The sequence below is a fragment of the Equus caballus genome, chromosome 5 (genome assembly GCF_041296265.1).
Source record: "Equus caballus isolate H_3958 breed thoroughbred chromosome 5, TB-T2T, whole genome shotgun sequence".
Classification (NCBI taxonomy): domain Eukaryota; kingdom Metazoa; phylum Chordata; class Mammalia; order Perissodactyla; family Equidae; genus Equus; species Equus caballus.
In genome coordinates, this window is record NC_091688.1 from 103,996,677 (window position 1) to 104,020,216 (window position 23,540).

General features: G+C 43.3%; 1 protein-coding gene across 25 annotated transcripts in view; it reads right to left on the reverse strand.

The window, feature by feature from the left end:
• NFIA (nuclear factor I A) overlaps positions 1–23,540 on the reverse strand; it is a 520,959-nt gene that overhangs the window by 60,471 nt on the left and 436,948 nt on the right. For 17 of the 25 annotated variants that reach the window (XR_011438921.1, XR_011438924.1, XR_011438925.1 and 14 more), the window contains one exon: positions 10,719–10,847. The exons of the other annotated variants lie outside the window; for them this stretch is intronic. Coding sequence is in view for 11 of the 17 variants with exons in the window: in XM_070267567.1 (XP_070123668.1) it covers positions 10,719–10,847 (129 nt within the window). In the remaining 6 variants the exon portion in view is untranslated. The remainder of the gene's footprint in view (positions 1–10,718; positions 10,848–23,540) is intronic. 25 annotated transcript variants of the gene reach the window in all.

Below are 23,540 nucleotides of genomic sequence, written 5' to 3' on the forward strand. Positions count from 1 at the left end.
CTCTTCTAGGCCTGGATTTGACGTGTGCTCTGTGGCCCTCACAGCAGGAGTAAGTCACCTGCTCCGAGTGACCCGAGCCCGCTGTCCAGCGCTCACGACAGCTCTGCTCCTGCCTCCTGCAGTAGACAGCTCTCAGCTTAGGCTGCCTGGAAGTCCTTTACCGTCCCTGTGCAGACAGGGCTCTAAGGCTTCTGTGGGAGCCTGTTCTCCCTCAGCCTCAGCCCCCATGGTTAGGGGGACATAACCCCATCCCCTGGCTCTGTAGGTGGGCATGGAACCGAGACTACACCAATGAGAAACTCTATCATCTTTTAAAGATAAGAATTATTTTAAAAGTGAGCAAATGACTCAACCCAGGCCAATCAGAGCCAAAGCACCCAGGAGTAGGGCCTTTCCTCGACGTACTGTGGGAAAGCCGCTCTCCTCCCCTGAGATCACTGAATTGGGGGAATAATCCTGGAGCTGCTCACATGAGAAGGGCCACAATCTCAGGCGATTTAGCCTGAGAACAAAGTTCACAGAGGAGAGCAGAGCTGGGAGAGAGGCACGCAGGCTTCTGAGGGCATCGCCTGAGACACCATATGCTCCTGGACTCTTCAGGGGCGTGCACGAATCCACTGCTTTCTTTTGGGGGAGTGGGAGGGTAGTTGAGCAACTGGTTGGGTTTCTTTCACTTGGAGGAGTCCTTATGCACATATCTTCTGTTCATTACTGGATATGTAACAATTCAACTACTCTTACCACGGTGTTCAAGAATTTGGGGATTCAAGAAGATCTAGAGAGATCTCACAGGAATGCCAACGCTTTCTAAATTCATATTGCATGCCAGTAGGAGGGACCCACACAGACTGACACACATAAATTCAAATCCCCACCAATCATTTAGATACTTGTGCTGTAATACCCCTTTCTTGAATTCCCCTCTCAGTAATCTTATCATACAATAATCGTTTGTTCAACGTCTGCCTATTCTGCTAGACTGTAGGGGCAGCCCTGGCCCGTCTGGGGTGTTCACTGGGCCAGCACAGTGCTTGGCAGATGGTAAGGGCTCAATAGTTATTTGCTGAATTGACACCTGTAAACACAAAGGTGCTTACGCTTTTAGCAAGAGCCATGCCTGAATGAAGACACACCACAGCAAGTCTCCACCACGGCTAACGGGACACTCACCGTGGGAGTGGGCCACCTGCTCCACTGAGGAGATTCCTCCATTCCTTCAGCCAGAGAGTGTGACGGGACGGGGTGACTGGGCTGGTCACTGCCCTGAGACCACATATAAAATTCTAGGCAGATGTGGCTTCTCCCAGTGAGGAGAAACACCCTCTCCTTCTGGACCCACACAAGCAGGCAGAAGAGAACAGGGGCTGGGGAGTGAGGAATGAAGGAAGAGAACCCTTTCAAGAGAGCCTCATATAAAGAAAGCAAATAGTGACACGGGGGCAGGGGATGGGAGGGATGGCGAACATTTAGTAACCTGCTTACCACGTGCCACGCCCTTTCCGTATGTCATTTCTCTCTCTCCTCCTATTAACGCCAGAAGGTTTTGCACAGGTGGGGAAACAGGTCAGTGGAGAATGCGTGCCTGGCACAAGGACAGACCCCACATGGCCGGCCCGGGGCTGCACTCGGCTCTGCCTGGCCCTGAAGTCCATGCTGCTCCCTGCATTTGCCGCCCCAGTCCAATTACTCTTCAGAGGTCAATGGTTTACTTCCTTTCAGAACTGTTTGTTCATAGGTCCTTTATTATTTTAATACAACGTGGCAACTCTGACGTTCCTTGCGTACGTTTTGCACTTACGAAAAAGGCATTGTTTGGGGAAAAAAGCAACTACCATTTAATATGAAGAAATAGTAAATGACAAGTGTAAACTTAGTGAGCAAATATACATTTTAAAAAACAGTCCACGCCGTTGCTTAAATGTGCTGGCTTCAACAATACAAAGGACGCAGGATGAAATGGGTGACTCCCAGGATCTGCAACTGCAGAACAGGACGGTGCGTCCCATCTCAAGTGCCACCCCCTCTGCCCACGCAGACAACGAGCTGATCCTACATAAACATTGTTCGAGCTGCAGCTCCCTGCCACGGTAATTCACTTAACTTTAACATGATTTATGGTTCTGTCAATAGGGGAGGTTGAAAATCCTGCACTGAAGCTTCAATGTGAGCCTCATATTTAAAACAGCAATTGTGCGTGCGTGTGGTGTGTGTGTGATGGAAGAAAACACTCCACATAAGAGATACAAGTCCAACAGTGACTTTTTTATTCTACTCTGAAAAAAGGAAAATAAAGAATGAGTCTAAACACGGAATCGACATTGTATTAAGCTAAACCAGAAAGAGCTGCTAGGGATTTGTCTGATTATGTGATTTATAGTACAAGTGATCCCCAAAGTCATACCAATGAGAGGACTTCTAAGAAACCTTGCTCAGAATCAGTGCTGTCACCATGTATGCATATGTGGGGGGGCGGGGTGGGGGGAAGAAAGGGGCAAGGAATTCCAAGGGAGAGCAGTGTCTTTTGTCAACAGCAGTTTAAATTTGGGCCCTAGGTGGTTAATCACCCTCCTCTCTTGGGCACCTATCCTGGGGTAAGAGATAAGGAGCCAACTGGTCTTAGGCCATAACCTGTCCTCCTCGGGACAACAAATTAACAGGATTCCACTGCAGAAGAGCTCTCTTTGGAAGTTTGCTGCAGGGATGACAAATTAACCCAGCAGGGTGTCCCACACATCTATCTCAGTACAAATTATTAGTGTAATAGAGCTTTTAGTTATGCATTTATCTAGTAATTATTGAACGGTTACACCAAACCAAGCTGAGCAGCCACGGCCCTTTATGCGGCTGGCTCAGTGGGTGGCCTTATAGTTAATGTAGGATGGTTCTCCACCACGAAGTTCACTTGCAGACAAATTAGCTAACCAGACTTCTCCTTTAAATATTTTCCATGTCACAGGGAAACTCTTTACAATACAATAAAGGTTCAGTTTTAATTACACGCTTCCTGACTTTTGTTTAGTTGTAGTTTTAAAACATTTGCTGGCACTGTTTTTTTCCTTTGGCTGGGCAGTAATAGCTGGTTGTAAGTATCTGGCTAATGAATTTAATAATTTCCTGAACTGGGACTTAAAGGGCCTTTGCTAAAAAGCTGCTTTTCCTCCTTACTATCCAGTTCCTTCAAATCCCATCAACGATGTTTCCCATTAGGCTGGGGCCCGGCCCTTGAGCTGACCCAGCCGATTGTCAGAGCCCTCTTGTTTCTCCTTTCAATGCTCCTGGAAGGAGGTAACTGTCAGGTCTATGAGTCCTGCATGTGAAAATAAACTCTGGTAATGCTTATTGTAGAAAGACAATGTGATGTTTCCTCCAACGACATACTCAACAATGAACAAACACCTTGCATCTGCTGGCAGACCATTTCAGCACCTTGTTAGCAACAGGTACTTAATTGCTTCTCATTTTCAATTGATGATGATTCAATTGCAATAAGCCAGGAGAGACAAATTAGATTCAGCTCCCCTGAAAGGAGCACCATCATGTTCTAGGACTAAGTTAAAGCTTTCCTAAGAGGCAGAGAAGTCTGCAGATATGAAACAAGAAAGCAAACAAACCCCTTGCTCAGGTATGGGGCCTACGCCAAAGGAGGAGTGTGTGCTTACGGCAGCGACAAACTACCGGGGAATGCCTCTTCTTGAGGGTCCTTAAGTTTGGACAGAAAAATTTATAATACCATAGCAAATATTCTATAGAAAAAGGGATCAAATCATTTTGAGCCCAGAATTTCTCTTAATGCCTCTTAAGGTAGAAGCTCTTAATTAAAACCACCAAATATATGTTGAGCACTCACTTTCACCATGCTCTGCATCTCCCCCAGTGCTGCCAAATACATGCAGCTGAATATCCCGTTATTGTTGCACATGGGGCATGGGATGAACTCTCTATTATTCCCAAACTTTCTTGAGGGATGTGATGCTCTCAGTCAAATCCATGCACTCATTCATTCATCTAACAAACATTTATTGAGTGCTTTCCCCACGCCAGGCACAAGGCTGAGGGACCTAGGGAAGGAAACAAAGATGTGGTCCCTGCTCTGATGGGCCTGCCGTCTAGCAATGGCTGTCGCTTCCTCCTCCGCCTCTCCTAGCTCGTCTAAGAATACATGCTCTGCCAGCCTCTCCCGGCGACCGCGACTTCCTGGAAGAGGACCTTACTTCTCCTAATTATCCGCAGTGTATTTTTCTTGGCCCAAGTGGGAGATACTGTTCACCGCAGACCCTCAGAGGTGTCATCGCCAGGAGCAGGATCCCTGTGTGGGCTGCGGACCAAGGACATAGAGAGGCTCACAGAGCATAGACGCTCTGACGACCTCTGGCATGATCCTTTCAAAGCTGCAGATGAGTCTTCCATTTACAGGGCTACTGTTTTACTATGTCTTACACAGGTTTTCAGAATCAGGGCAATTTTACTTCCATACTCCCTTCGTGTAGCCATCTTTTCTGGCCCATAAAGTAGCGGAGGTTTGGCCTTGCGCTCACATGTGAACGCCTCCATTCCTCAGGGCCGAGCGATCTAACAGCAGGGCTGTTTGCTGCTTGTCTTGCACACTTACGATGAGGAACACTGTGTCTGAGGACAGGGCTAAGTCTCATGCGGTCTGGTGCTGACTGCCACAGTGGCCCTCTCGGGACACCCTTGTCCCCAACAGCACTCGTGTATCCTGTCACGTGAGATAACTGCTGGTTTTCTTGCCCTGTCGTCCACCAGGAGGTGAGCCCTGTGAGGCCAGAGTCCAGGCTCCTCTGTTCATGCTATGCAGCAGCCAGGAGAGCACCCTGCACATTGTGGGTGCCTGGTAAGCATCTGTGGAAAAAATTAATGGGTCCGCAGATGGGAATGGGAGTCTGCAAGCTAATTTTAATATTGAAAAAAGCCAAACTGACCTCAAATTTTTTTTTTTTAAGATTGGCACCTGAGCTAACATCTGTTGCCAGTCTTCTGTTTTTTTTCTTTTTCTTTTCCCCAAAGCCCCCCAGTACCTAGTTGCATATTCTAGTTACAGGTCCTTCTGGTTGTGCTATGTGGGACACTGCCTCAGCATGGCTTGACGAGCGGTGCCCTGTCTGCGCCCAGGATCCAAACTGGCGAAACCCCAGGCCGCTAAAGCAGAGCATGGGAACTTAACCACCCGGCCATGGGGCCAGTCCCAAAAAAGGTTTTCTGAAGTGCCTTGCACCCAGCAGAAGCCCTGAGTTCACCAGTAGCTGGGATTCATGGGCTAATAAAAAAGGTCAAGGGATTTGTTTATGGCTGTGAATAAAAACTCGGTGTGGTAAAATCGGCTATGTCACGCTTATCAAAAGATCTCAATGACTGTTATGTCTTTGCCTAATAAAAAATGTGAAAACAAACTAATGGTGCAAATAAATGCAGTGCATTTCCCCAGTGCGGGAGGAAAAGGCAGACCTCCTGAGACTGTGAAAAAGCCCTGCCGGGGAGACCCGACTGCTGGTCTTGGTTCTGGCCGGCTCACACTTTCCATTCGTGAAGGTGAGAGTGACTGGAATACGTGGTTATCCGCTACCCAGCACCCTTCTCCCCTCTGCTTGTTCATAAAGACTCAGCTTTACACAGAGCAGCAATGTGCTCAGCTCAAAACGCAACTCTCCAGCCCCTCCTGTGGCAGAGTCATCACGTGGCCCAGTTCTGACCATGCAGCATGAGACCCTACAGGGGCAGCAGAATGAGCTGGCAGGCACTTTCTGCCCTCGCCTTTCCCTTCTTTCTTCTTGGAAGGCAGACGTAAGGCAGGAGGGCAGTAGCTATGTTGAGACCATGAGGCCACAGCATGAGGATAAAAACCACCCACTGATGCATTGTGAAGAGAAGACATCTCAATCCTTGATGGCATCGTGACACCCCCATGACAGTCCTGAGTCACAGGCTTGTTTTCATATGAGAATAATAGTCAGATTTTCTGTTACTTGCAGCCAAACGCATTCTTGGCAGATACAGGGAACAAATTAGAACAGAGGATCTGTGGAGCACAAGAACGTCCTGAAGTTCCACAGTCCTCGGTGAAACTCAGTACATGCTTCCTCGCCAGAGACCTCCAACCCCTGCCTCACAGTATGGACAGGGCAGGTGCCTCCCCAATTCTAAATCCCTAAAGCACAGAGCTGCTTCACTCGCCGCAGAGCATTTACATTAAGTATCATTCATTATCTTGTTTTTCAAAATAGCAAAGACTTTAGTCAGAAACAAAAGTTTCAAGAAGACAAACTTTCAAGAAACTTTAAAATGTCACTGATGATCACCCCAAATCATTCTCAAAAGGAGTCAGACCCTTTAAATCACCAAACTGATAACTCTTGAAAAGGCAAAGGGAAGAACAAAGATTTTTTATTTCAATTATCATGAATAAGATAAATTGTCATAATTAAATTATTATGGTTGAAATCTGAAGTTCTGGTAAAATAAACTCTTTGAAAACCCAATCTTTCAGCTTAAAGCCAGTGTTTCAGCTTAAAGCTTAAAACAGTAATGCTAACAATGTGTAATGACCCACAAACACCTTCACTGAAACTGAGTATCTTCCCAGCTCCCAAGGAAACTGCAAAATACTTCACTTAATTTTCACTGCACAGGTGGCAAAGTATTATCCCCATGACACAGACGACAGACTCAGGCCACGAGGTTAAGCGATCTGGCAAAGCCACAGAGAAAGCCGAGGTCAGACAAACAGGGTGTGCCTGGAACAGCACAGACTAAGGGAAAGCACAGCTTTACTTATGAATCTTGCACAAGTTGCCTTGGATGCAAGGCTATGACTCTCTTCCCTCTTGGTCATTCTCTGTTAAGAAGTCCTGCATCAACCACTCGGCTCTTACCACCCCCAGTTCTTCTGAAGCAATGACAACCGCTCAGTTGCAGGGAGGGGATGAACATCTTCCATGTACATTATGTGCAATTTGAGTACTTTTTGTTCATTTAAACAAAATTTGAGCATAAAACCACTGTGTGTGAAACAGTGGAGAAGCCAGAAAGCGTCTGTTAGAGACCCTCCCTTGCAGAGGCTCCACATGAGCAGAGGGATGCTCTGTGCGCTAACCACCAGGGCAGGACGAGGTTGGTGGAGGAAGTGCACAGACAGGAACGGCAGCAGGAGGGAAGCGTGTAAGGCGACGGCAGCCTGGGTGGAGCTGAGGAGATTCATGTGGAAATCAGTCCTGGAGCTGGTCTTGGGACGGGTCAAATGCCAACCCACAAAGACAGGCGGGCAGCAGGAGATTTTCAAAGTTTGGATGGAAACAGGTGACTTAATTGTTTGCACGGCCTGAGCACACACTCGACATCCAGGCACCATGGGGAGGACGGCAGAGGCATGTCCTCATCCATTCCTTAGAGACAGTCCTGAGGTGGAGACCGCAGTCTCCAGTCTATACATGAGAAACCCAAGGCTCAGAGAAGTGAATCAATGTGCCAGGTTCACACAGCTGGTAAAAGCGGTGGAGACAGGATTCAAACACCGGTCCACATGACCCCTGAGCTTTCGTGCTTAACCTGTATGCGATGCTGTCTCCCTTCAAGGTCCTATGTTTTCTGCCTTTGCTTTGCAATCTTCAGTGGGAGATTTCCTTTTGTAAGAGGTGGCCGCTAAATCTCCAAATGCAGCTTATATCTGAAGTCGAAAGCATGGCCACTGGTTTTTCAGTCAGGTGACCTTGCTTTGCTGCAGCTCTGTAAAAATACCGCCTCTGGCCTGAGCACTGGGATACAGTACACATTTATTGCTTACTAACCAGTGTCTGCCCAGTCATAGTATTCCCATGAGAAAGTGTAAGGAATTTTAAGGAAGGGAGCAGAAATCTTGCACCCTGGGTACCATCCAGAGGCGAATATACCACATGACTCCGAGCAAGAGTGCAGTGAACACCCCCAACCCTGATACCCCAGGACCCCGATAAGGGTACACCTTTTCTTTCTTCCAGGTCCTTTGCAAGTTTGATCATCTTTCTGGACTTTCTAATAATTTACCATTTCAGGTGTGGCAACTCTTCAAAATAAAAAGAGCATGCAAGGTTGAATTTTTTATGTACAAATGTCCTATCTATTCCACACTAGCTCCCTCAGTCAGACTCTCTCCAGCTCAAATTTGGCCTCATCGTCCTAAAACATCAACTCCTAGTCCCAGATGTGATGTCATCCCAAGCATTAACTTTTCAATTGGTTCAGAGAAGAATAAAACAGAATACAGTACCTGTAGCATATATTTCTTAAATACCAAGAGGCTGAATACCAACCATTTAAAAAATATCTTAGTCCAAGAATGTCTTATGTTAGCCTAGCTCAACATTATTATTCCTAACACAAAGATGCCACTGAAGAGTTCCATCTCACTTACTCCATTCCCTTCACCAGGACACTAAGGGAGGCAGAGGGCAGTAACAATGGGTACCTGTGTAGACTTTCCAGAAAGGAGAACCAAGGATGCTGGGAACCATCTCGAATTCTGGTGAAAACAAAGAATCTTTGGTATTCCATAATTCTTAAATTAGGCATCTTTCTCTTTCCCTCTTAAACATTTTCATGACTATGAATAGGAGATCAAAACTCATTGTGCTGTAGGCTAAAGAGGTCTGCTCTGGTTCACTCCAGTATGAGTCATTTTAGCAAATGTGTTAATTGTCTCACATGAAGAAGTTCCAATCATGGTACCCAGGGGTAAACACTAGAATCATTATAAGAATTTTGGAACTGTGGTTTTAAGGCAAGACGTGTAGATGGCACTCAACATGTACTGAATAAATGATAATGCATGCACATTGTTTTATGTTCCTCAAAGAGCTTCCACAAACCGTGTAGTTTCTGTAAAAGAAGATGAGGCTGGGAGGAAAAGTCCGTTCAACAGTAGCACTGTCCCCATTTTACTGGTGAGGACATTAAAACTCCAGGCGCTAAGCGGAAAGGCAAAGAGCCAGGTCCCCAGCCATCCTGCTCACAAGCATGATGTCCCTCTCGACCCTTATCACTTGCTAACCCATGCATCTTTCCTGTGCTTGGCATGCCTTCCACTCATGGAAGCAACTGTTAAGATTCGACTTCAACATTATCTATGCTTTGCACACTCCACGTCATCTTGTAAATGCTCCTTTTCTTGCATCTCTCTCCTGCACTAGACTGCCTGCTCTGTGAGGGCAGGAACCACTGAATTCCCAGCGACAGCCGCTCAGGAAAGCCTTGTTTAATGAATGAAGCAAACTGCACAGTCCCCTCCTCTGAGCTCACGCAGAAACTTCCGCCTTTAACATTCATTCAGCATTTAGAATACGTTAACGTGACCATATAAGACGAGAAACACCACACGCCTTATCTCCCTGAGACCAAAAATCTTCTCACTAAAAGGGTTTCACATCTCTTATTTCCTACCACAGTTTAGATGCTTAATGAATGTTGACTATAGGTCAATATCATAACACTATCCCATTTAAAGTGACTCATTCTGCATTCTGGGACCATATATAATCCAATTCAGAGGCAAGGTTTGCAAATTAGAAAAAAAAAAATCCTCCAATTATACCACACACACACACACACACACACACACACACACACACGAAACAATATGAGATCTTGAGAAAGTTCTGTCAATGACCACAAGATGTTTAAATGTAGAGCAAGTAAGTTTTCTTAATTGTGGGTATAGCAACTGCTTTACACAATAGTCAGAACAGTTATTTTCCTCAATGTGACTTCTGCGTCTGTGCATCGGGCAGCCCTCTCAACTGCCATGTTTCCCTGAGATGCAGAGAGTATTCATAAAGGGATTCAAATTTGTGGGACTAACATTGAGATTAATGGAAGAAATACCAGTTTCCCCAGGCATATGTCAAAGTAGACAAGAGACCATAACCTTCCAGGATGTTTTACGACACCAGCTAGCAGATCACAGACCTACCTAAACGAAAATCTGATGGAAGAAAGCAAACGTGGTTACAATTATTCATACACCTACTGTGGGAGCTTCATAAACAAACTAATAAATATTTTCATCTCTCAATAAGATCAAGTTAAGTGATTTGCTGACATTCTCTTGAGGTTTAAAGCTTGTCTTTAATGTGAAATACAAATCATATTTCTGGTGGACACATTTTAATAATAAACGTAAAAGCACCAGACAAAAATAATGAAAACACTGCAATGAAAACCAGACAAACTATCTACCACTTCAAAAGGAGTGAATGAAGACTGCTCGTCAACACCGTGATGCAAATAACCTCGACACAAAATGCCACATATTGAAATCTGCTTTCAAGGAAAGGGAATCAGAAGACACGAGAGAATGATGAGCTATTACTTGAAAACTGACTACATGAAAACATACCACACACACATACACGCACGCACATACATACACACTTCTCCTACAACTTATAGGACAGATTTGATTCTGGGTTCATTCAAATTACCTCTCACCTCTTTGCAACATCCCACTGGCAAAGAGACAAGTTTGGTCCCTTTTTTGCCTTAGGTAAGGATCAAGAATTTGATGCCAGATCTCATTGGTCCCTACAATTCCACAGCTGTCCTCAAGGATAAGGAATTGGAACACTCACTGCCTTCTGGAACATTTGAGGGAGTCCTCATTGTCTCTCATTTTGCTACTCTGGTCCCAAGGCCATGATCTAAGCACCACCAAAGGTGCCTGTGGAGCAGCTCACCTCTGGGTCCCGTAATGACAGGTCGGTGATGCTGTGTGAATGCCGTGGCCAGGGAGGAGGTCTGCGAAGGGGAGGGGCTGGTGAACCCAGACTTCTCCGACTTCTTCAGTGTGGTCGGAGACGGCATTCCTGGCAAGAGGGATGGATCGACAAGCACACTTTAATTCGTGAAACAACGGCTTATGCAACCTGAAAGATAAAACTTCAAGGATTAAAAAAGAAATCCACCTGTGGATGGAAAATTTGTTTTGAGTTCGTTTGAATTTGGCACAGGAAGAAAGAGGTGACAGAACTGTCTCCTGATATCAGTCTCTAATTGATTTCAACTTATTCTACTAAGATTAGAGCCCGCCACTTTCCAGTTTTCCTGAACGCTGTGTGTACCTGTGGGCTCTGGGACGCTTCACAAAGGAGGCTTCAGGAGCATGTGAAGAGCGCACAGGCCATCACTTCACCTTGCCAGTCACCTCACTTCAGCACCAAGGCACATTCTCCACATTTTAAATAATTTAGCTATTTTAACATTTAAAAAAACCCTCAACAATGGTAACTCAGTTGCTCATCCAATGAATTATTTATCACAGAAAAAATAGCAAAGATAAAAGTAAAAAAAAAAAAACTTAAATACCTAACAATTGAGAACTGTTAAATAAATATGGTGTAACCAACGCAAATAACACTGTAAAAGAATAATGACATGGAAAGATACTTAATGACATGGAATAAAGAAACAGAAAGCAATTACAAAATAGGATGCTACACTCTGATGCTATTTCAAAATATATTTCTATGCACAGAGAAAGGACTGGAAGGAAACAGACAGATTATAACAGGAGTTCTCTCTGTGTGTTGGATTTGGGTGATTTTCACTGCCTCTTCCTACTTGTTTTTTCTATGATGAAGACATATTACTTTTTATGTTAAGGAAATACAGTAAAACCTTGCTTTTAAAAATGGTATTTTTACTATAGTCTAAGATTTTCATAGCATTTCCAGTACAGGAAATGCTTTGGCAAGAAAATAATGGGAAAATAGTCCCTTATAATTACTGGACTGGTAATGTTCTCGGCAACCACGCAGAACTACCCAACCGGAGGCACCTCTTATTTTGGTAGGGTGCTAGTCAAAACAATGAAACTTGGATACAAAAACAAAGGAAATGACTCCTAGTCTCCACATCACTGGACAAATTTGGGCTGTCTTAGGTTTGTAGCACAAAATTGGTCTGCATTCATGTCAAAAGAAACAAATTTCATTTTACTTACACATGTCTACATGTGTTATGTTCTGCCTACAACCAGAGAATTATTTGGGTGAAGTGGAAAACCAAGTAACACAAACGATCATGACGTTGGCACGTAACTGTTATTGAGTAGTTCTAAGTACCACGCCGGGCCAAGCACTTCACGGGTGCAGATCTGTTCAGAAATCTAGTTAGTCTGGTTTATATCTGAATATGTCTTTGTTATTTCTGGTCGCCGATTTCCTTGACAAGATTCTACGACACAGCCTTCGAGCATGACTACACATTCCACAAGGACAGAGACCATGTCTGCTCAGCCCTCTACTTTCAAGATGTCTAACAAAGGCCCTCAACTCACCAAGTGGCCTGAGCAGATATTTAAACCACGTGTACAGGTCTCAGCTTTATCTGTGGCTTTACTAACAGATGCCTGGACACAGCAAAACTGGGGGTTTTGACCCCAAGAAAGAAACAAATTGCAAATTGGTATGCACATTTGCATAGTCAGACATAAGGACAATATGAAGTGGCATGTGATTTCACACCATCTTGACAAACCTAGATCTGTTCCAGATCAATATCCATGGATTTGAATTAAAAAGAGTCACTAAGTGACTTTTGCTGTGTTTGTTTGCTTGCTGAATCAGTAACCAAAGTCACCACACCAACATCCTGACATCATTAGGATGGACTGAAAGTTTGGATCAACATTCACTGCAAGTAACCTAACCTAATGCATCACCATGTAATTACATACAAGAGGAGATTTCAAATTGTAACAACAAGGGAAAGAAATAAAAAGCTACCAGAACGTGAACTCATCTCCCGATTCATTCAAACCTCTTCTATGCAAACACATTTTTAGGCTGCCAACCAGTCCACTGATTTAAACTCACTCAAATGCCTGAATTATGTGTCATGAAACAGAAATAGAATAGAAAATGAAAATGTCAAAACTTGTTGCAAGATGGCAGAATTTTTTTCAGATCGTGGAAGCAGTGATGAAATTGCAATATCTGAACGAACCTTATTAGAGCAAATCGCTGGACTCAAGGAGAAGTGGTCACTTCTCTGAAAAGTACAAGTCTTCCAACATGGCCCATCTGAAGGGCCGGAAAAACGTTGCATGACTCAAATCCACCATTTCCATGTCAAAGGGGAAGTATACGTAAAATTTAGGCAGTAACAAGCACCAAGAATGATCAAGTTGGTAAATGGGTTCCAAACCAGCAAAATTCACATCCTCTTTGAAAGGGTTAAAGAGAAAAGAAGCGCTGTCTGTGTGCAAAAAGAACAAGCCAAACTAAGTACAATCTTCTAAATTTATCACAGTCAAGTAATACGAACCCCAAGACTGCCATGAATCTCAAAACTACTTTGTGTTTTCAATTTTAAAGACTCATATTGAGCACAATTCCTTATTAGAAACTTTAATATTTTCTCCATATGCATAATGTATGTTTTAGTTAATTTGCTTCGTATACTTAACTGACCAGACAAAATTTCAAAATGCTAGTAAACTGTTCTACGTTAAAAGTGAGAGAACATTAATCTTGGCTTTTATTTTTGAAATCAAATTTGGTTTCTGTACATTATTTTAAAATAAACTCCTTGTTAAAATTTCACTTACCAATTAGCTATGCACAACTGCTACACAACTACCATACTGATAAATGACTGATGGCTTTCTCTTAATGAATCAAAACTTTAATTTCGATATATTTTTAGAAGTATCTTTTTTAAAAAAAGATTATACATAAAGTAATGCTAACCCTTTTTCTGGAACCAACTTTCAATATGTAAAAATAAATAATTTTATAGAATGAGAAACAGAAATTCAGTATAATGTTTTGTTTCAATGGACACTTCCTCCTACTGATTGAACCCTAATGGTGGTAAACAGAATAGGAGGTGGATTTCAAGAAGCATTTTGGCCTGTCCTTGGTTTTTCTATCCATCAGGCTTTCTTAATTTTTCTCCACTTTGCCATTTTTCTAAGCTACCCGAGTCATCTCAGATAGTGTTCAGTGGATACATGCAAACAAACACGAGATTCAAGTCACTCAGTGACTCTGATCCCAGAGGCAGCTGTGAGTGAGAAGCCATCAGGGAAACCTTGAAAGCACAGGCCAAACACAATACAGTCATCCCTCCGCATCTGCGGGGGCTGGTTCCAGGACCCCCATGGATACCACACTCCAAGGTGCTCAAGTCCCTTACGTGAAATGGCGCAGGGTCTGCAGATAACCTGCGCGCCCTCCTGTCTGCTTTAAGTCACTATGACACCCGATACAACGCAAACACTGTGTGCACAGTCGCTATGCAGTACTGTTTAGGGAATAACGACAAGGAAAACGTCTGTCCGTGCTCAGTACAGATAGAGCCATTGCAGGCCTTTTGATCTGCAGTTGGTTGAACCTGCAGATGTGGAACCCACGGATATGAGGGCTGACTGCGTTCCCAAAGATTCTGTTAGATTCATCATTCATATCCGTGGTAGTTAGAATTCTAAGGTGGCCCAAGGTTCCTGGCCGCTGGGGTACACTTTGTATAATCCCTTCCTCTTGCATGTGGGCAGTACCTGTGACTAGGACACATGCCATTCTTACGATTAGGTTGTTATATTGTGAAGGTGAAGAGATTTTTTAAAGACATAATTAAGGTCCCTAATCAGGTGACTTTGAGTTAAGTAAAGGGCTATTATCCTGGGTAGGCCTGACCTAACCAGGTGAACCCTTTGAAGGAGGGCCTAGATGTCAGACAGCATCTCCTGCTGGCTTTGGAGAAGTAAGCTGCCATGTTGTAAAAGGGCTACATGGCAAGAAATTGCAGGGACCCTTAGGGGCTAAGCGGGGCCATGGCTGACAGACAACTTTAAGAAAGTTGGGACCTTAGTCTTAAAGCTACAAGGAACTGAATTCTGATAACAATCATGAAAGTTTGCAAGAGGATCCAGAGCTCCAGAAGGAGTGCAGCCTGGATGAAATTCTGATTGCAGCCTTGTGAGACCTGGAGCAGAGGGACCATCTAAGCTGTGCCCAGACTCCCAACCCATGGAAACTGTGAGAAGATAATGCACGTTGTTTTAAGGTGCTGAATTTGCGGTAATTTATCATGCAGCAATAGCAAACTAGCATGCTGTGCAAATATAAGACTACTGTCAATGCTTGAAATTATGCATTAAAGATGCCTACTGTCCACTAATTACTCTCTAGAATTCCAGATGTTTCCATTATTTTTAGCAAATCCACCCTAGGTTATGAGGTTTTCCACTAGCCTACACTCACCCCGAGAAAACGGTAAGACATCCTGTTGGAAAACAGGCAAATAAGTGGTTATTTCCAATGGTATAAACACTTTGAAAATTTCTATTTTCCCCTGATCCTTTCAAGAAAGATCAATACCAAAATTAGATCAAATGATATGAAAAAACTAAAAAATAATTCTTGGGATCTCCTATAACAAATCAAGGTTTAGTTTTGGTAATTTTTGCTGCAACCTGATGTTATAGGAAATGAAAATAAGATACAGGGAAAAAGAATCATAATTTCAACTCTCCCTCCATCCTAAATTATGAGATTTACCAAACACTCTAAGAACTTTACACTGATAACTGTGAAACAAATCCTACAGGAATGAGAAGAAAGCACAGCACTGTTCTTTCCTTGAGAAAGATTCTTAAAGGGGCTATTTTTTAGGAGTCAAAGGAGCTACAATATTTTTTTCTTTTTCTACTGCTTTACAATACTGATAGTAATTATCTAGGGCATTTTTTTTTTTATGTATGCTTTCTTTGTTTGGTGAGGAAGATTGGCTCTGAGCTAACATCTGTTGCCAATCTTCTTCTTTTTTTTTTTTCTTCTCCCCAAAGCCCCAGTACTTAGGTGTATATTCTGGTTGTAGGTCCTTATGGCTGTGCTACGTGAGACTCCACCTCAGTATGGCCTGATGAGCGGTGCCATTTCCACACCCAGGATCCAAACCAGCGAACCCCGGGCCACTGAAGCGGAGTGTGCGAATTTCACCACTCGGCCACGGGGTGGCCCCAGGAGCTACAGTCTTAATGAGAAGGAGGAAGAAGGCAGAGATCACCATAAACTATAATTATTCCAGTGACAATGGAACAACACACAGGACTTTTAAAAAGGAAAACTGTGACAAGTCAGTGTTTGTGCTTTACTTTGTCAGAGGACTTATTAAAACATTCCCTATCCTGTTAAAACCATCCCTGGGAAACACGGCAGGGACATCACACTTCAGCTTGTCTGCTGCAGGAGTTAAGTGATGCAATTCAAGCTTTCAGAGATTGAACTGGTTTCTGGTTCTTTCTTTAAAGAATCAAACTCAAGAACAGAAAGTTTAGTTTCAATAATGTTCATTCATAGTCACAATCTGTTTGGGAGAAACTCTGGAAATAAGGAAATTCTGCACTTTTGTTTTTAAAATCCAGTCCGTAAGCAGCTTAGAGAGGACCCCAGATGCTGTACGTGTGGTTGTTCATGTTGACCTCAGATGCCCCTGTCTGTTGTCAACATCTAATTCCCAACGACTTACGCTGACCACTGCTTTATCAGCACAACTACTACACCGAACCTGAAGGCACAGAGGCCTTCACCCATCTAATGGCCTTAGGAGAGCCAGGAGGCAGCTCAAGAGATGGACACCAAACCTCTGCCTGTCCATCACTTCCAAACAGACTGAAAACTACCAAAGCTATAAGTTATGGAGTACCTACTAGGTCCCGTATCCTTACAAATATCCCTAACCCTCACATTTCATCTACCTGCCTACCTGAACTTAATGTTGTAGAAACCAGATGGCAAGAAGCGTCAAGCAACTTGCTCAAGATCGTCTAACTAAGGGGCATTTCAGACCCAGGTCTCCGGTTCCAAGGCTGGTACCTTTTGTAAAACATCACATTTCCTCAGGCAGTTTCCCTCGTACGCTATAAAAACAGTGTTCCATTTAAGTCAATAAAGTATAGTTCAATTTATAGCTGAAGTTTCTAATTTGGTTATCCAAAGAAAAAATTCAAAGAAAGGTTGTATCAGCTGCAAGAGAATGTGCAAAAACCATAAACGACTCTGAAGCATACTAAGAATCTTCTTGTCGCACACACCAAAGGTTCTTCTTGGCCTTAAGAGGGATCAGTTAGGGTTTTATGAAACACACTGAATGTATTATCAGTGATTCTAACACAGGACCTCCAAGAAATAAACATCACATAGACTTAGAAGATAATGACCCAAGATATTAAATTGTAAAATGGCAAATACACACATTTAACATTTACTATAGGCCTCTTGACTTTTCAAGAAGTTGCTTTTTCTATAAAGCCTCTTACAAACCATGTTCTATTTCTACTGAAAACCAAAAAAGATCAAAATTCTTAAGACTCACTGATATCTTCTAAGCCTAGACTATATTATAATTCAGTAATACCTCACTTAACCAGAGGTCGTAGGCTAACACACACAATTATTTAGAATTCAGTAAGTCTTTTTCCCCCGTTTTTTTTTTTTTTTGAAGATTAGCCCTCAGCTAACATTCACCACCAATCCTCCTCTTTTTGCTGAGAAAGATTGACCCTGAGCTAACATCTGTGCCCATCTCCCTCTATGTCATATGTGGGATGCCTGCCACAGCATGGCTTGATAAGCGGTGCCATGTCTGCACTGGGGATCCAAACCAGTGAACCCCGGGCTGCCAAAGTGGAGCACGTGAACCTAACCACTATGCCAGTGGGCCAGCCCCTAGAATTCAGTAAGTCCTGAAATCAAGGAAGGCCTCTGAACTACTAAAGTAAGTGTCAAAAGAGGCTACTGAGTTGAGGAATTTCACTCATAGGAAAGTCTAGTTTTACAGAAACTAAGAGAAGTATTTCAGGGAGAAGGTTATGATTGAGTGAGCTGAATGCTATCCAGAGGTCAACTATGATGAGGATAAAGGAGGTCCAGGGAGTGAGGCACAGGGAAGACAGGTGAGAACAGTTCACAAAATCCAGGGGAAGTGAAGCAGCAGAGACAATGGTGCAGTCAACTGTTCCATGAAATTAGTCTGCAGAAAGAAGCAGAAGTGGGGCTGTGGCTGTCAGGAAGTGGAGGGAAGCAAGGCAGGATTTTCTGAAGATGGAGGCAGTGCACCACGCCTGCCTGCGATGGGAGTGGCCCAGGATGGGCAGGAAGCACTGACTCAGGGAGGATGACAGAGGGAGAGAAGTCTAGCAGGTGAGAGGTCACAGATGTGGAGGAGCCAGGATTCGAATGCAGCAGGCCGAAGCTCTTCTCCTTCCAGTGGACTGCTCCATCAAGGTGCCTATTTCTGAAAAAAGTTCCAATGACTTATCCATCTTACTGATACAAACCACTCGCAAGCTGGTTTAAAATAGAGCCTATTAATGATACTGAAATACTTTACTTCAGTCTAAATGATGTGCTGACTGCCACTGTGATGATTTTCTCATAGGTGGCATTCAGATTCCCCTGCATCCCAGGTCTAAGTGTGTGGAATGGGGACGGTCATGTCTGTCAGACTAATGGTGTCAGCATAAATTTCAGTCCCGTTTCTCAAGCACAGGATCAAAGCTGAGTACCAGTACCATATTTTGCAAGTCATTCACCAGCAAATTTATGCTGAGACTCATTTCTCCACAGGCAGAGCCATGAGCTGCCCACAGGGAAGAACAGGACCTCTCCGGGACCGTTTCAGCTGCAACTTGTGATGAGAGTATCTCCAGCCTCAATGCTAAATAACGGCCGTGATTGGAGAGATTAACCCTACGGTTAAAGGACCGGTCTGTTCCTGGGGGTAAAACACATGCTGTGTGACATGAGGAGGGATTCAAAACACTAAACTCACCTCACGTTTGTGTCCTAATGATGAAATCCATTAGGGGTCATTCTAACGTAATGTATTATGATTAACACACCCAACAATAGAAAAAGGTAAAACATTCAGACTATTTTGAATTTTAACCTTTTTTGCTGAATAAAAATGTTTTAAAATCATTTTTACGATGGAGAGACTAAAATGAAAGTTAATATAGCTTGAGAGGTTTATCCTTCTTACTCTACATTTAAAATGAGCTAAAAGCACCCCCAAAAGAATTACCACATCATAAAGAAGTTCAGGTAATTTAAGAGGCTTGAACACAAGTGATTTCTTCAATTTTTAAAAGTGGGAGAATGGAGTAAAAATTATATGGATTATTCAGAAGAAAAAGATGATGAGTTCTCTAATGTATTCCAAATGTTCATTTTTGAGTGAAAATTTACAACCAGAGAGAGTAAAGAACAGACACAGGGAAAATGTTATGTAAAAATCTGGTTGCTGGGCGAACAATAAAGGCTTTTGATTTTTTAGGGGATTTCCTCTCCTTTCCGGGTAAACATAGACACCCCAGGGTCAGGACTGAAATTAAAAAATTGTATTTCATACTCCATATACTTAAAAGTTGGAGATTCCCCACCCATCCCATCTTCCGCCTACCCGTCCCCATCCTCCCACGTGTACAGAGAAGCAATTGATTTTGGCTCAACAAAGCAATCACATACATTCACAGAGTACTGAAAATAAAGAAGAAATTACCAAGAAAACCAATTCATTTTCTTTGCATGAAAAATAAATACAGTATTTAATATAGCATAATGTGTTATTCATTGTGCTTAGATACCCAGCTGAAAAGTAAAAAGCTCAATCATACATATGTTGGGTTTATATCTGTCCTGTCCAACCAATATGGTAGCTACTAGCCACATGTGGTTACTTAAATTTAAGTTAATTAAAATGAAATGAACTTAAAAATCCAGGTGCTCAGCACCCCCATATTTCAGTGCTCAGTAGCCATGTGTGGCTAGCTGTTACAGGACTGGAGCGTGCAGATGGGGCACATCTGCATCACTGCAGAAAGTCTGACTGGACAGCTCTGGTCTCTATGTCACCAAATAACTTTTCACTTTTTGGTCTTGCTGCAGAACTGTAGGTAAATCTTACTTTTCTGTTTTCTCAGCATGTTTAGCCCTTTTTAAGTTACAAAAGCAAAACATATGCACTACACAACTACAGAACTGTATGAAGGGACAAAACTAAGAGCCTTCCTCTCAGGCCCCCCAAGCCCAGCAAGCAGCTCCAGCCGACAGACATCCTCACTGAGGCTTTGTTCCACCTGCAACATTCGTTTCGGTCATGGGAAGCTAAGTGTTTACTAAAATATGTTCACTTCTGTCAGTTAAAACATGACTGGAGTTTAAGGGTCGTCCTGGTGAAACTGCATTGGTAAGAGATGCGCCGTCTGTTCTGTTCCACGTTGGGATACGCCTGTGCTGGGGATCTACTGGTCCAATGTTCCTTGGACACAAGCAGAGCACCCATCACTTTATTAAAGTAAAATCTGAAACTGATTGGAATGTTTCCTAGGGGAAAAGAGAGATATAACGTGAGGTCTGTCTGAATTGCATGAACTGTGAGATCAAGTAACAGCGCTAGAAAACGTCCCATCAGCTGGAATCTAAGCTCACGGGGTCAGCGTTTTCTGGCTAAACTTATTACGGCGAAGCACTCGGCTTCGTATCTCTGCACTCTGCTCATCCCACAAATGAACGACTCTGACCTCCACCTGTTGCTTGGTGAGATCCACCTGCCATCATTCAATAACCCCATTCTTTGCCTTCAAAGACCTTTGAGTCGCCAAGGAAGTGGGAAGATACAGTTACGTCATGAACTGCACTGATGCCACTCCATCACTACGCAGGTCCGCAGTTCACGCCAGAAGCCACACAACAGAAGGAGGCGATTTTTCAAAAAGGCAATGCCTGTGGATGCTGGAAGGGGCAATACATTTCATCATTTTAACATGAATTTTTTCACAGAAAGAGGTTCTGTCTCAGGCTCTTGTTTAGTGCAGAAAATTTCTGGCCCTTTCCTTATAAGAAAACCTCTCTCTAACAGAGTCAGGCCTGCATTTTAGATGGAGGAGCCAACAGGTCATTTCAGAGCTGAAAAACACTTCAAGTATGTTCATTATTCTGACGTTTTGCAAAACAAAATGAGCTACTAACCTCAAACACAGCTTTGTGGATGCCAAAGGTCCACACTGTCATTAAACACTAATAAACCAAACAAAAATAGTAGATAAAAAGGGAAATAACTGTATACAACTGTGTGAGTCATTTTCTGAAGCACAATGTCTGACAAAATACTTTTTTTTTTTTTTGAAACATATCAGAGAAAGCTTTCTGTGTGAAGCTGCCCTCTGATTCGTGCTGCCCAGCAGGAGAGGTGGCGTCTGTCTAATGACGGAGAGCCGCCATCTGAGAGGGGTTACAGGCTGCCTCTGCTCTCTGTCATTCTCAGTGACAAGGTAATGATGGATCCATTTACGTATGAGTGCAATTATTAAAAACCATGCTGTTTTCTTAACTGTCTTCATATCTTGGAAATATTTTATTAAAAATTACTTCTCTGACACTCAGGGTAAATGCCTGGCCGAGTTTTCCACATCAATTAAGTAAATGAGCCAGCCCCTCAGCCGCAGCCACTGTCGAGTGTCTTCTCCACGTCTGCTGACACTTCATCACTGTGATGCCTTCATACTGGAGCGACTGATTCACCCTTTTCTCTCCTTGTCTTATCGGTCTGAATCCGAAAGTTCGGTATTCACTTAAACTAAAAACTGCTCATGGCCAACATTTTCTCTGCAGTCATGATTTAGCACTTCTCCTTCACATTCACACCTTTTTTTGGAACCCAACACAAGGATACAATTTTACAGACAGCTCCCTGCAGGCCAGTCAGAACGGCTTGCTAGCAATACACCATCTTTTGCAGCTTTTTGTACTCATGTAATTTACTTTATCTAGCACTTATTAGGAAAAGGTCTTTATCCAGGACAAAAACAAAAAAGCAAACTACTTTGGGCTCTACAACTAGGCTGGCTGCCCCCAAACCAAGGACTATTTCCATCTGCGTCTAAATAGACAAAACTAGGTTCCTCGCTTTTTTTCCCTTCCACTTACTAATCCCCAAATCACAACTGTCACCGACCCTGTCCTTCGATGCAAAAAACCACCAAATATGGGCACAGACTGTACGTTACTGACCTGCTCCCACGAGGAAGGGTTTACTTCTCTGTCTTCAGTCAACTTAAGACGGCCACCAAGGAGTCCGAGCAGCAGACAATGATGTTGCTAACGACTTACATCTCTGCAAAAGTCTTCAAATGTGTGGCTAAGACACAAATTTATGTGACCCAATATAATGATTATCTGTTAGAAAGATTTTAAAACTAAGGAGTGTTAGGGCTTCAGTGTTGATGGACAAACTCATAAGAATATCAAGCATATCAGATGGTGAAAAATTACCAGTTAAGTCTTTTGAGGATAAGGTTTCTTTTCTGAAGGGAAAAAAAATCACCAACTAGAAAAAAGAACTCATAAAATGAGAAGCAGGTGTCACCACTATGAAGCAATAAAAACTAGAGAGAACTGGCCCTGAAAAGCGTTCGGAGGTATTCCAGGGTACCTTCTTTCCGTCCGTGTGTATTCTGACATCAGAACGTGAGGCGCTTCTCACCTAAGTGCTTGGAGAAGGCTACGGCAAGAGAGAGGCTGCACAGCCGTTCTGAGAAACTCTCTCTTCAGGCAGGCTCATGAGTAGCTGTAAGGCAGATGGCAAATTCTGATGGCATTAAGTCCTCAGTAATCAGGATATCCTGGAATCCATCCTTCTTGGAAGCTAACCACAGTGAAGGGACTTCCGGATTGGGATGGCTACCATAGAAGAATAATCTGGTGCTGCAGAGGACACTTCAGATTAGAAACGGATATTGGGTTGCCATTCCTTGAACTTCTAATGACTTGAGTGCATTTCCAACAACACCCACGAAAACTTTAACTACTTCTCATTACATGCAAAGTGGAAAATCCCTAGAAATTGGAATGTTTCTCAAAATGAAGGACAATAAGATGTTGGGGCCACATTAACCCGGAAGAGCTGGAGCATTATGGGAACGAATTCCGAACATCCACAGCTGTCTCTGGAGCCTACTCTCCATGGCAGATGAAGGTGCAGGACCACAGTAACAGAGTTCCCTGCTCAACACAGACCAGAGAACCAGGAACCAGAGGAACCCAGGACTGAAAAAGCCTAATGTTTCACAGGGGTCTAACTGTTAAGGAAAGGCGGTCAGTCACACTTGAGTGTGAAGAGACAAGCGCACAAACTGCCTTTCAATGGACTAAGTCATTCTGTTGTAGCTTAATTTCTCATCAAGCTTAAGAGATGCTTTGAAATAAAGTGGCTTTTTAATTCCTGAGGGGTTCTCCCATTTGAGAGACGTACTTTGTCACTCAGTGCTGGAGAGAACCCTCTCCACTTCAGCACATGGAGCGTTGTTCAGGATCCACCAGGAAACATTCCCTGATTCACTATGTGGATGCGAGCATTTCTCGCAATCTTCTAGGAGGTAATTCACCCATCACCTCAAAATGGGTGCCATGTCTTTGATTAATTGATGAGTTGATGATGTATCTGAACTGCCTGGAGGGACAGAGGTGGATACACAGGCATTACTGTGATCCTCT